General features: G+C 33.0%; 1 protein-coding gene across 1 annotated transcript; it reads right to left on the reverse strand.

Moving 5' to 3' along the window:
* Positions 1 to 1,603: 1,603 nt before the first annotated feature.
* LOC132175953 (acetolactate synthase 2, chloroplastic-like) lies at positions 1,604 to 3,693 on the reverse strand. The gene has a single exon (XM_059588049.2). It carries the CDS (start codon positions 3,647 to 3,649, stop codon positions 1,664 to 1,666), a length of 1,986 nt encoding a protein of 661 aa, XP_059444032.2. The 5' UTR covers positions 3,650 to 3,693; the 3' UTR covers positions 1,604 to 1,663.
* Between the last annotated feature and the right edge of the window lie 9,547 nt (positions 3,694 to 13,240).

Raw genomic sequence — 13,240 nt, forward strand, 5'->3', positions numbered from 1 at the left:
AAACATCTCCATACAGCAACTGGGGATGCCAGCCATTCAAGGCCGACATAATTTTCTAAGATGGGCTAAGAATCCCCAATTCCCCACACTATAAATGGAACTTCATTATAGATGACTAATCCATTCATCAAACCAAATTCTTGGCTTTCTCCCATGAGCCCAAGAAGGACATAAACTTAACAAAGCCATTGTTAAAAAAATAATAAAATAAATAAAAAAGAAGAATATACCATCTTGTGTCCTTGCTGGTAATCTGTGAATCTGTGATGTAAAGCTGGGGGTAGAAAGCTGCTTGGTTCCTAACCCATTTTGAATCCAATATTTGGGGTAAGATTTCAGAGTTGGCCTTGTCTCAGAAGCTGCACCCGCTGCTTGTCCAACGTTATGGCTGGATTTGCAGACTTATGCACATGTCCGAAGAAGTGTACGGAATAGAGGCCGAATTTCTTAAGCTTGTAATTAGAATAAGAGCAATAGAGCATTCACCGATTGTAATTACATCCATTATCTATTTTATTTTATAAAAAAATATTATCCTTTTTTATTTAAATTTTAGTTTTAATTACGTTTTTTTTTTTTTTAAAAGCACTTTGTATTTTTGTTATTCATTTTCATTATGTCATTTGAATATTATTTTTCAAAAAAATCTTTATTCGTTATTAAGAATAGAGAATTTTAGAGATTAAAAAATTCTAAACCAGATACAACTCATTTTACTTTTTCAATTAGCCAAAACAACGAAATCTTCAGACCATAATTCTAGCTAAACGTGATTATAGCAGTCCAGCTGAGAAATGATTCTCATCCCCTAAAATCACTCTCATGAATATTTTACAGACGTTACATACGTTATTGCATTTGTATTATACACATTTCATACATATATTTACTTTCCTTGTATTACTCTTGTAAAGCTCTAATCTCTATATAAGTAAATGAAATACAGCTCTCCAGAGATAAAGTTTTTCAATCGTCTATAGTATATATCTAACTCATAAATAATTTTGGCCACACACACACAAATATCTCCACCCTTGGGTAATATGCGAGCCACTTCTATCATCATCATCCTCCTGCGGATTTCGCTTTCTGCGGGGTCGGTTTATTCCATAAAAATTATTTTATTCCACATATACATTGTTTCACTTCCCACTGCTATGGCTTGAACAGGAAGATCAAACTTCTAACATATCCATGCACCACCATCGAAAACCAGAACAAAATTGTTACCTTAAATTCGCGCGTGGGTTTCTTTTCTTTTGTTAGAATTCTTGTTTTTTCTTTTTTCTCTTGTTTTCTCTTTGTCAAAACAAAAACATTAACCAACAACAAAAAAAACAACATCAAAACAATTTTTCAAAAGTTAACAAACAAAGGCCATATATTTCGTGGGAAAACAGAAACCTTTCTTTAGATTCATGATCAAGAGGTGCACTGTCGAGTAATCTGATAAGTCTCTTTTGTGTCCCTTTAAAAATGAGATGACTTTTAAAATCACCATTTGATTAAAATTTAAATAATGATTAATTATAAGTCCAATGGTGATTTTAAGAGTCACATCATTCTTGAAGGGACATAAATCCACACAAGAAGGACCTGTAGCAATACTGATGCACTCTCACATAATTGTCCGAGCAAAAGACAACGCAGCTCCTAGAAGAAATCAGTACGAAGATCTCCCATCACCCTCAGTGATTATATCTTTGAATGCCCCACCACTTGGAATCATAGGAAGAACATGTTCTTGATGCGGTACAATCACATCCAGCAAGTAGGGCCCAGGAGTATCCAGCATCTTCTGAATTGCCGCCCTGAGATCTTCCTTCTTTGTGACACGGGCTGCAGGTACATTACATGCTTCTGCGAACTTCAACATGTTGGGAAAAATTTCAGACTCCTTAGACGGGTCTCCAAGGTAAGTGTGAGCCCTGTTAGCCTTGTAGAACCGGTCCTCCCACTGCACCACCATGCCCAAATGCTGATTATTCAGTATCATTATCTTAACAGGAAGTTTCTCCGCCCGAAGAGTTGCCAACTCTTGGACATTCATGATGAAACTTCCATCACCATCAATATCCACAACGACGGCATCGGGCTTTGCAACTGCGGCTCCCATAGCAGCAGGCAATCCAAAACCCATCGCCCCTAATCCCCCCGACGTCAACCACTGTCGGGGCCTCTTGTACTTGTAGAACTGAGCAGCCCACATTTGATGCTGCCCAACACCGGTGCTTATGATCGCATTCCCATCGGTCAATTCATCAAGAAGCTGAATCGCATATTGGGGAGGAATAGCATCTTCAAAAGTCTTAAAAGTCAACGGATGCTTCACTTTCTGCTCCTTCAACTCCTCCCTCCACTCCAAAAAATCAAGCTTAAGCTTACTTCCTTTCCCCTCCAATATCCTATTCATCCCCTCCAATGCCAACTTCACATCTGCACACACCGACACATGGGGCTGTTTATTCTTCCCAATCTCCGCCGAATCGATATCGATATGAACGATCTTAGCTCGGCTCGCAAACGCCTCAAGCTTTCCCGTCACACGGTCGTCGAACCGAACACCAAACGCAAGCAACAAATCACTCTTATCCACGGCGTAATTGGCATAGACAGTGCCGTGCATCCCAAGCATCTGGAGCGACAACTCGTCCGTCAAGGGAAATGCGCCCAGACCCATTAGAGTACTCGCCACCGGGATCCCGGTCACCTCGACAAACCGCCTCAACTCTTCGCTCGAATTCAAACACCCACCACCAACATACAACACGGGTTTCTTCGACTCTGAAACTAACCTAACAATCTGCTCCAAATGCACCTCGCTCGGCGCTTTTGGCAACCTAGCATTGTACCCGGGTAATCTAATGAGTTGGTTCCAATCGGGAACCACCAGTTGCTGCTGTATATCTTTGGGTATATCGATCAGAACCGGGCCGGGTCGGCCCGATTGGGCTAAATAGAAAGCTTCATTCATGATTCTAGGAATGTCTTGCACATCGAGAACGAGATAATTGTGCTTGGTGATAGAGCGTGTTACGTCCACGATCGGGGTCTCCTGGAATGCGTCGGTTCCGATCATCCAGCGGGGCACCTGGCCGGTGATGGCGACTAGCGGGATGCTGTCAAGCATGGCGTCGGCGAGGCCGCTGACGAGATTGGTGGCGCCGGGGCCCGAGGTGGCGATGCAGACGCCGGGGAGCCCAGACGCACGCGCGTAACCCTCGGCAGCAAAGACCCCGCCTTGTTCGTGGCGGGGGAGGACGTTGCGAATGATGAAGGAGCGCGTGAGGGCCTGGTGGATCTCCATAGACGCGCCTCCCGGATAGGCGAAGACAGAGGTCACGCCCTGGCGCTCCAGGGCCTCCACGAGGACGTCAGATCCCTTTCGCGGTTGGTCGGGAGCAAATCGGGAAATGAAAACTTCCGGAGCAGCTGGCATTTTCTGAATTTCGGTGGTGATTGCTTTGGTAGAATTTGAGATGCGGAGGGCGGAGGAGCGGCGGGGAGAGGGGTGGCTTTGGGGAATGCAGTAAAAGGGAACGGCAAACCGGGAAATGAGGGATTTGGAAGAGAGAGGAGACGAGGGTTTGGAGAAGGCGGTGGCAGTAGTTGATGTGGAGGTGGCGGTGGCGGCGGCAGCGGCAGCCATTGTGGAAAACTGAGAGGTGGCTATGTGGAATCGTGGTGTGGCTGAAAGAGTTTAACTTACCAAAGCAGAGAGTGCAGAGTTTCATTCTCATTTATAGAAAAGCTCTTACAAGAGAGTGCAGAGATAACGGCTATATTTGGCAGAGGGGTGTAATTGAAAAAGTGGACTGAAAAAAAAAGTAAAAATGTGAGAAAAAAATAAAAATATTTTGTATGAAATAGATAATTTTTTTATTTGAATAATAAAAAATAAGCTCATACTGGCAATGCTACACCAAAAGAAGAGAACAAGGCGGTATAAGAAGAAGCTCTATTTAGTTAACTTTAACTTACAAAAGCATAGGCCAGAGAGTTTCATTCTCATTTATAAACAAGCTGGAAGAGTGAATCACGGAAGTCAATGGAGACTTGCTTGGACTTGAGTCAGCTGGAGCTGTGGGATTGTGTAGCTAGTTTGATGCAAGATTTCTGGACAAGATGGGGCTGTTGGATTGCTGAGTCGGCATCTGAAATATTGTGTCTTTTGTCATTTTAACATCCTCCCGCAAGCTGATGGAGTAACTACCTTCAGTTTGTCTGAAAACAAATATAATTGATAGTGGGATGGTTGAATCTCGCCATAAATCTTTAGGGTGGTCGAATTTTGCGGCAACACATCGAGAGATAGTTGGATCTTGTCACAAAATACTAAGAGTAGTTGAATCTCGCTGCAAAATACCATGAGTCGGTCGGTTCTTGCTGTAAATATCAAGGGGCAGTTAAATCTCACTACAAAATCACCAATAAATGATGAGATTTTACCGCAAAATACTAAAAACTGAAAATGAACAAATATATGTCTCCGATTGTGATTTTGGAGCATGTTAACATGTGCAGCTGTGGTATGAAGATGCTATAATAGGCAAATGAAGATGTTATATTAGGCACAAATCTCGAGATTTTTACAACTGGGCCCCTGGTATTTATTTTGGTATAAAATTTTCTTTTTAAAAATTATAAGAGAAAATGACATGAAACAAGTACTGTCAAGAGATAAATTGTCATAGATAGGCTACTATTTTGTTTCGTTGTTGTTATGTGTGATCGTCTGAGCATAGGATTCAATCCCAACTTTCTTCTTTTATATTTTTGTTTTTTGTTTTTTGTTTTTTTCTAAGATAGAATGTCGAGTACTCAAATATATATATATATATATATATATATATATATTTTGACATGTTTACATAAGAGAGGGAAGAGAGATTTGAACTAATGACTTTCACTTTATGAGACGTGGTCTCTAGCCGATTTATCATTTATATATATTTTACTATGATTCACATCTGGTTGACTGATTCATTGTTAAATTATCTCTTTCGTCTTTCAAAAGATTTTCTATTCCATTTTTTGTACAATAATTAAATAAATTTTTCCCTCTTTTGCTTTCAAAAGTTGAAAAAACAATTCTAAAAAAGCTTAAAAATCTGAGTAAATCGCACAAACTAAAAAAAAAAAAAATCAAATGAATGAAAACATAAGACCATTGATTTTAGTTTAATCTATATAAACTAAGATATGTTAAAATCGTTGTCCTCCTATGACTATATTAAAATTAAAATAAGTATTCATAAAATATATAGAAAATAAAAACTGGATTCTAATTATCCAAGTATGAATAGAAAATTAGAATATATGATATTATTATTGTGAGATACCTATTATATTTCAATACAAATAAAACAGGTCATGAATAAAGTATGGATTGAAGAAATCCCGGAAGACATCCATGATGTTGTAATTCATATTATTTCGTGCTCTTAGTACTTAGAGTGTAACGCTTTTGTTTTGTTTAGAGTTCCTACGCTCTAGATTACTTTGTTGATGATGAATGAAGTTCAAAATGTTCAAAAAAAAAAAAAAACAAAACAAAAACAAAACAAAACATATACTTTTGAACATTCAAAAAAAATACTGATTTTTTATAAAAAAAATACAAAATAAAACAAAATCTTTCACTCAACATTTAATGCAATCAAATAATGCATCTCACATTAGGTTTATTGCTTAATTACCAAATATTTGGTGTTTCAAAAAAAAATTAAAATAAAAGTTGGCTTTTCTAGACAACAGTCAAATAAAGTTTTCTTTTCTTTTAAACAATACCTGAAGAATCCTCTCACATCTAGTTCAATGCATTTTTTGTACAACGATCAAATAAAATTTGGCTTTGTTTTGCTTTTAAAAGCAGAAAAATTACTTCCAAAATATGTTTAGTAAACCAAACAAATATTTCATAAAACATTCAAATGTAAAACAACTCAACCATAAATTTTCACGAACCATATAAATTAAAACATGTAAAAATCTTTGTTCTCTCATAGGAGTAGTTTAAAATTAAATAAGTATATTAACATAAAAATAGCAAGAAAACCTAAATTTTGATTATCAAAAAATTAATAGAAAATTAGCATGAATCTCCGCTAGTGTGACACCTATTATATTTCAATAGAAATAAAATTTATATAATTCTGAACATTCCAAAAAATATACCGAGCAAAGCGAACAAAATCATTGTTATGATGAATACAAAATAAAACAATTCATTGAATATTTAACGCAATGAAATACATTGTTGCACATATGGTTCAATACTTAATTATTATCTTTTTGGTGTTTCAATTTCACAAACAAAACATAAACATATTCAAATCTCTTTCCAAACGTAGATCGGAAACATGTTAAAAAAAAAAAAAAAAGAATAGCAAGAAGAAAATCTTGATTTTGATTATCAATGCGTTAAAAAAAAAAATAGCATAAATCTCTGATATTATTATTATTATTATTATTATTATTATGATTAGTGTGATGCTCAAAGATCAACCAAAACCAGACCTTTTTAATCATTCAAACTCTCCACGAGGGAGAGAATGGAAGACGAGTACACACAGTAGAACATTAAAAAACAAACAAAGTTCCCACATCAGACCCAATGAGAGCCACATAGGCGTTAAAAAAGTAATGCATCGAAAAATGATTTAAAAAAAACCAATCAAGGGGAAGCATTCAAATTGAATTAAACAACTGAACCATCGTACTTATGACTTATCCCACTCGCCGCCAAAAAAAGAAACTGAACCACCATATGATAGGACACATTTATTTAGAAAATCATTTATTGAAAAAGAAATTAAACCAGCCAAGAATCACACGCAAACCGAAGTCACCGCCGGCCGGTACCTTAACGTCTATCACTTCACGGCTTCACACACCCAAATGAGTCAAATGTGGGAATTTCACTATCCAGGTCAGGCTATTGGCACACTACCCGAATGACTGATGATGATAGAAGAAAGGACAAAGTTTTTTTTTAAACTAGATTGAAATAATTGTCTTCAATCTAATTTATAAAAGTAATATTTGTTCATTTTTTTAATAACATGTAAAATATACATGAATTTTTAATAAAATTTATTTTAATTTTATTTATATTTTTTAAAAAATATGTACATCTCACATGTTTAAGGAACACGTGTCATTTTTATAAATTAGATTTAAGAAAATTCTTCCAACCTAATTTAGAGAAAAACTTTATTCATAGAAGAATGGGTCGGTTGGAGTCCTATGTCGTCATGGCTCACGTCTCTCGTTACATGAAAATACGTTGATCATGGTCGCCTCTCTTTCTCTTTCGTCAAGCTAATTTTTTGGAATTTTGTTTGGTCAGTATTTTGGTCAATATACTTTTACTTATTTTATCTAGTTGATTGATATTTGATATCTCTTGTGAATCATTACGGTGGATATCATTTGCGTTTTTACTTTCTAATTATTCGCTGAGAGCGACCGTCTCACGCTCAATAGCCACACGTCCATATATCCACATGCCCAATTAATTCTTATTATACAAAAAAATTAATAATTAAATCACGACTTCTGAATAAAAATACACTAACTAGCCTTACTAATTAATTTACGGGTGAAACGCTAGTCATCTTGTGGGTAGCCAAATATAAATCAGCACAAGTAGTCACGGTCTTTTCGTTCTTTTTTATTTTCTCAACTATGATTGTTTAAGCATGTGAGACATGGACAACTATGGTTGGTAAACGTCAATTTAATTAAATGTGCTAATTTCACACTAATCCGCCTAACAAATTAACTATTGCTTTATAATGCAATCGCACATTGGAAAAATGTCACAAGGTTTAATTTAGAGTAGTATAAAATTTACAGGAGAAATAAGGCTGTACGTGAGTGTTATTTTTTTTCTTTCTTTTTTATTTTAAATATATTTTTTTTTCAAAGCACTTTTATATATATATATATATATATATATATATATATATATTTTGATATGTCCACACAAGAGGGAGGAGGGAGATTCGAACTAGTGACCATCGCTTCATTAGGCGTGGTCCTAACCGATTGAACTACCTCTCGAGGACTTATATAACTATATATGTGAATACCTCTTCGGCTCTTCCAGAGCATATATATTACATTTGGTGAGTTACAATACTCCCATATAACTGTTTATTAATTTTTGTAACCAAATTTCAATGTAAATGCTCTAAAGCCGCTACAAACCAACCATATGGGGCATTTTCTAGAGTGATCACGTCAATTATTAGGAAATGGGACTCCTTTCAGGAGTCACTTGAGGACCAAAATTGTAATTTCATTTTTGATGAATAATTTTGTCCCTAAAAAATAACCAACGAGTTCATCTGCATTTCAAAATAAAGAGGATTCGTTTGCAATTAGTAGAGGGTCAGCCGTCACCCAATGGGCCATCTGACACGATCTTAGTTTGACTGTTCCTGGTAAGGTGAGTCTTAATCTTTACTGAATTTACCCTTTCCACATGTTGTGCAAGATCGGCCACAAATAATGCACATCCACTCAAGGAAACAAACAAGCAAACGAAACATCAGTGCACGTAAATGGGTAATCTTACAGCCAAAAAATTCATCCTCCGACCACGATTGCTGTATCGTTGACTGGTTGGAACCGTATCTCTCAAGGGCAACAGCGTGGGCCATTCCCAGTACCATCACCACTTGCGTCATCTTAATAAACTTCCATAATTGCCGACCCCCGTGTCCGTGTGTTATAATATTCTGACATGTGATACAGTCACACAATTTATATTGGTAGTGCCGTTCAAATTTTTTTTAGCGTTCTAAAAACTTTTTTTCACCCTAAAAATTTGGTAATTCACACAATATGTACATCACAAAAAAATATCTGTAAAAATTCATAAATATGTGCTCAAATTGATATATTAAAAATGTAGCATGTCGGCACTATATCAAAAAGACAGAAATACAAAAAAAAAAAAAAAAAGTGTCTACAACTGCACTTTAATTAAGGTCTCTTAGAGATTTAAGATTTAAGATAACGTTTATTGGGATTTGAAGTTTCGGCAGTAAAATATAATGGTGTATTACTTTTTGAAATGTTGGCTTCTTTGTTTTTGAAGAATGAATCAATAGCTTTAAACTTTGATGATTCATAAACTTAAAATTTTCAAGTTAAATTACGACCCTGTAAGAGACAATCAAAGTTTATAAACATTAAACAACAAAATAAACAATCGTACGGATATTAAAGTTTATTCAATCATTCAAATTAATAGTGAAATTAAAATTATTAAATTAATGTTTATCTTACAGCTGTATTGACATATTAGGTAAGGTCTATTTTACGGCCTCCAACAAAGAATAGAAACATCAGCTATTTCACCAAATAACAGTATACACGAAAACACATGATCAAAGGCACTTTCTCCATTTCAATTGGCAACAACCCCTTTCGCATTCAATTGGTAGAACAAACCGAGCCAGCCCGAGAAGCACCCAAAAGCAATATCCAAGAACCCAATTTGATCTCCACCAAAGAAAACCCTTCCCTTGCTACACTTCACAAAGGCTTCCTCCAATAGCGCAAGATTTCAGCCAATTGCTCCAGCAACGCCTTCTTGTCTTCATCTTCTTGTCTTCATATTCAATAAATTTAAAAATTCATAAATTTTAGTTCTTATAAATTGAAAGGTGTTAAATATTTGTTCCCATATATGTAGTTTAACATGAAATATAAAGGAAAAAAAAAAATTCAAAATAAAAACCTAGATTAATCAATTATAGAAGATGATTGATTAATTATTATATTCCAACAATGATACCACTTCTCAAAAAAAACAGTGGCATGAATATTGGAACACCCAAAAACAAAAATGAACAACAAAAGTCAATTAAATTTACAAAAGAAAATTTGTAACTTGTATTAAATAAAATTTGAATGAAAAATAATATATAAATTATAATAGAAATTAAGGACAAAAAAAAAATGTAAACAAATGAAAAATACTAATATAATAATAAAAAAAAGAACTATTTTTTTCTATATTTTGCTCAGTTCCAATGAAATCCACAAATATTAGAAAAGGTTTTGTCAAATAGATTTTTTTTTTTTTTTCCAACCATCCTTCACTTATATAAAAGTAAATGAAACTAATTTTAAGACAGAAAAACAAAGGCAAAAAAAAATCTACAATCGGAAAATTGAGTGTGAAATATATTGGAAAAATTGAGTTTCTACGAAAAGAAACTCTCTCACTATTATTTCATGAATTCAATGTAAAATTTACAAAAGAAAAGTAATCATTTGAATAAAAAATATATATAAATTAGAAAAAAAAAATAAGGGTAAAAAAAAAATGGAAGAACATATGCACCGGAAATAAAGATAAAAAAACGAAAATATTAATATAATTGAAAATAACTATTCTAGCAAAAAAAAAAAAAACTGTCGAATAATTTTTCATTGAAAAACAACCGATTGGAAAATTGAAAATAACTGTTATAGGAAAAAAAATATATATAAAGAAAGAAAATAACGGTAGTATAATTTTTCATTGAAAAACAATTAATAGAAACTCTCATAGAATCTCTCTCTCTCTCTCTTGTCTTTTTCCGGAATTGATTGATATAAATAGAAAGTAAAAGAAGAAAAAAAATAGAAAATATATATATATATATATATATATATATATATATATATATATATATAAGGGACAAAAACAAAAATGGAAGAACATAAGCATGAAAATAAAGATAATATATATATATAATGACAATGCTAATATAATGAAAAATAAATATATATATTTTTCAACCATCCTTCACATATATAAAAGTAAAAGAAACTAATTTTAAGATATAGGAAAACAAAGACAAATAAAAAATAAAAAAATCTACGATTAGAAAATTGAGAGTGAAATATATTAAAAAAATTGAGTTTATATGAAAAGAAACTCTCTCATTATTAATATTTCCTGAATTCAATGTAAATTAATCATTTGAATAAAAAAAATAATATATAAATTAGAAGGAAAAAAAAAATAAGGGTCAAAAACAAAAAATGAAAGAACGTAAGCGCCGGAAGTAAAGATAAAAAAAAAAAAAAATAAATAAATAAAAAGCGAAAAATATAAAAATATTAATATAATTGAAAATAACTATTCTAGCAAAACAAAACAAAAAAAAAAAAAAACAAAGAAAAAAAAAACTGTCGTATAATTTTTCATTGAGAAACAACTATTGGAAAATTAAAAAGAACTGTTATAGGAAAAAAAATAAAGAAAAAAAATAACTGTAGTATAATTTTTCATTGAGAAAAACATAATAGAAATTCTCTCTCTCTCTCTTGTCTGTTTCCAGAATTGATTGATATAAATAGAAAGTAAAAGCAAAAAACAAAATAGAAAATAAAATATAGGGGACAAAAACAAAATGGAAGAACATAAGCACTGAAAATAAACATATAAAATGACAATATTAATATAATGGAAAATAATTGTTCTAGCAAAAAAAATAAAAAAATAAAAAAATAAATAAAAGAACTGTAGTATAATTTTTCATTGAAAAACAACTATTGGAAACTCTCACTCTCCCTCCCTCTCATCTTTTTCCTGAATTAAGTGTGAAATTTACAAAGGAACATTGAGACATAAATAAATAAATAGAACTTTAGTATAATTTTTCATTGAGAAACAACGATTGGAAAATTGAAAAGAGCTGTTATAGGAAAAAATAAATAAATAAAGAAAATAACTGTAATATAAATTTTCATTGAGAAAAAAAGAATAGAAATTCTCTCTCTCTCTTGTGCTTTTCCAGAATTGATTGATATAAATAGAAAGTAAAAGCAGAAAATTTTTTAAAATATATATATATATGGGACAAAAACAAAAATGGAAGAACATAAGCACCGAAAGTAAACATACAAAATGACAATACTAATATAATGGAAAATAAATGTTTTAGCAAAAAAAAGGAAAAGAAATAAAAGAACTGTAGTATAATTTTTCATTGAGAAACAACTATTGGAAACTCTCACTCTCCCTCCCTCTCGGCTTTTTCCTAAATTGAGTGTGAAATTTACAAAGGAACATTGAGATATAAATAGAAAGTAAGAGAAGAAAAGAGAAAAATAAATAAAGAGAAAGAGACAATTTGGGAACCTTTTGTTTTATCCATTAAGATATCAATTAAATGCATTTCAAATAATGGCATGATGCTAGCTGCGTTGTGTGCTTCCAAGCCTATACTCACAGACCCTGGAACAGCCGAAGCTTTAGCAGCTTGGTTTGCAGCCGACGTTGCACTTAGGTTGAACCTGAGACAGGTTATCCTAGAGGGGGATGCGCTAGAAGTCGTAAGTGTTCTTAATATGGAAGGCGGCTGGCTTGGTAATTATGGACAGATTCTACAAGATGCAAAAAATCTACTGGGGCGCTGTTTGGAATGGAGGGCTAGCCATACTCCACGTGATGGTAACAAGGTTGCTCATAGTCTTGCCAAACTGGCATTAGCAATAGATCAGGAAATATTCTGGCTTGATAATTTTCCTTTATGTATCCTGGAAATTGTCCACTCTGAGCAAGGCTCGACTTTAAGTCAATAAAAGTTACCAATTCTAATTCAAAAAAAAAAATAAAACCCCTACGTTTTAATTGTCTCACATTGAGACATAAACATAAAGTAAGAAAAGATAAAAAGAAAATTAAATAAAGAGAACATTTTATTTTCTTCATTAAGATATCAATTAAATGCATTCCAAATAATATAAAGAGAAAGAAAGAGAAGATAAAAAGAAAAGGAGAGAGAGAGAGAGAGAGAGAGAGAGAGGACGAGAATTTGTGAACCTTTTGTTTTTTTCATTAAGATAATTAAATATATTACAAATAAAACCTATACGTTTTAATTGTCTCACATTGAGATATAAACATAAAGCAAGAGAAGATGAAAAGAGAGAATTTGAAAAGCTTTTGTTTTCTTCATTTAGACAATTTAATGCATTACAAATAAAACTCTTATGTTTTAATTGTCTCACTAAAAGGCTAACATCTAAAACGCCATGTGTCGCAATTCTAGGCAAGAGAATTTGTGAACCTTTTGTTTTCTTCACTAAGACAATTAAATATATTACAAATAAAACTTATACGTTTTAATTGTCTCATATTAAGATATAAACATAAAGCAATAGAAGATGAAAATAAAATTAGATAAAGGGAGAGAAAGAGAGAATTTGAAAACCTTTTGTTTTCTTC

The sequence above is a fragment of the Corylus avellana genome, chromosome 3 (genome assembly GCF_965113065.1).
Source record: "Corylus avellana chromosome 3, dhCorAvel1.hap1.2, whole genome shotgun sequence".
Lineage (NCBI taxonomy): Eukaryota > Viridiplantae > Streptophyta > Magnoliopsida > Fagales > Betulaceae > Corylus > Corylus avellana.

Excerpts from the sequence above, each read along its gene's own strand:
- LOC132175953 (XM_059588049.2), bottom strand. The coding sequence starts at position 3,649 with ATGGCTGCCGCTGCCGCCGCCACCGCCACCTCCACATCAACTACTGCC.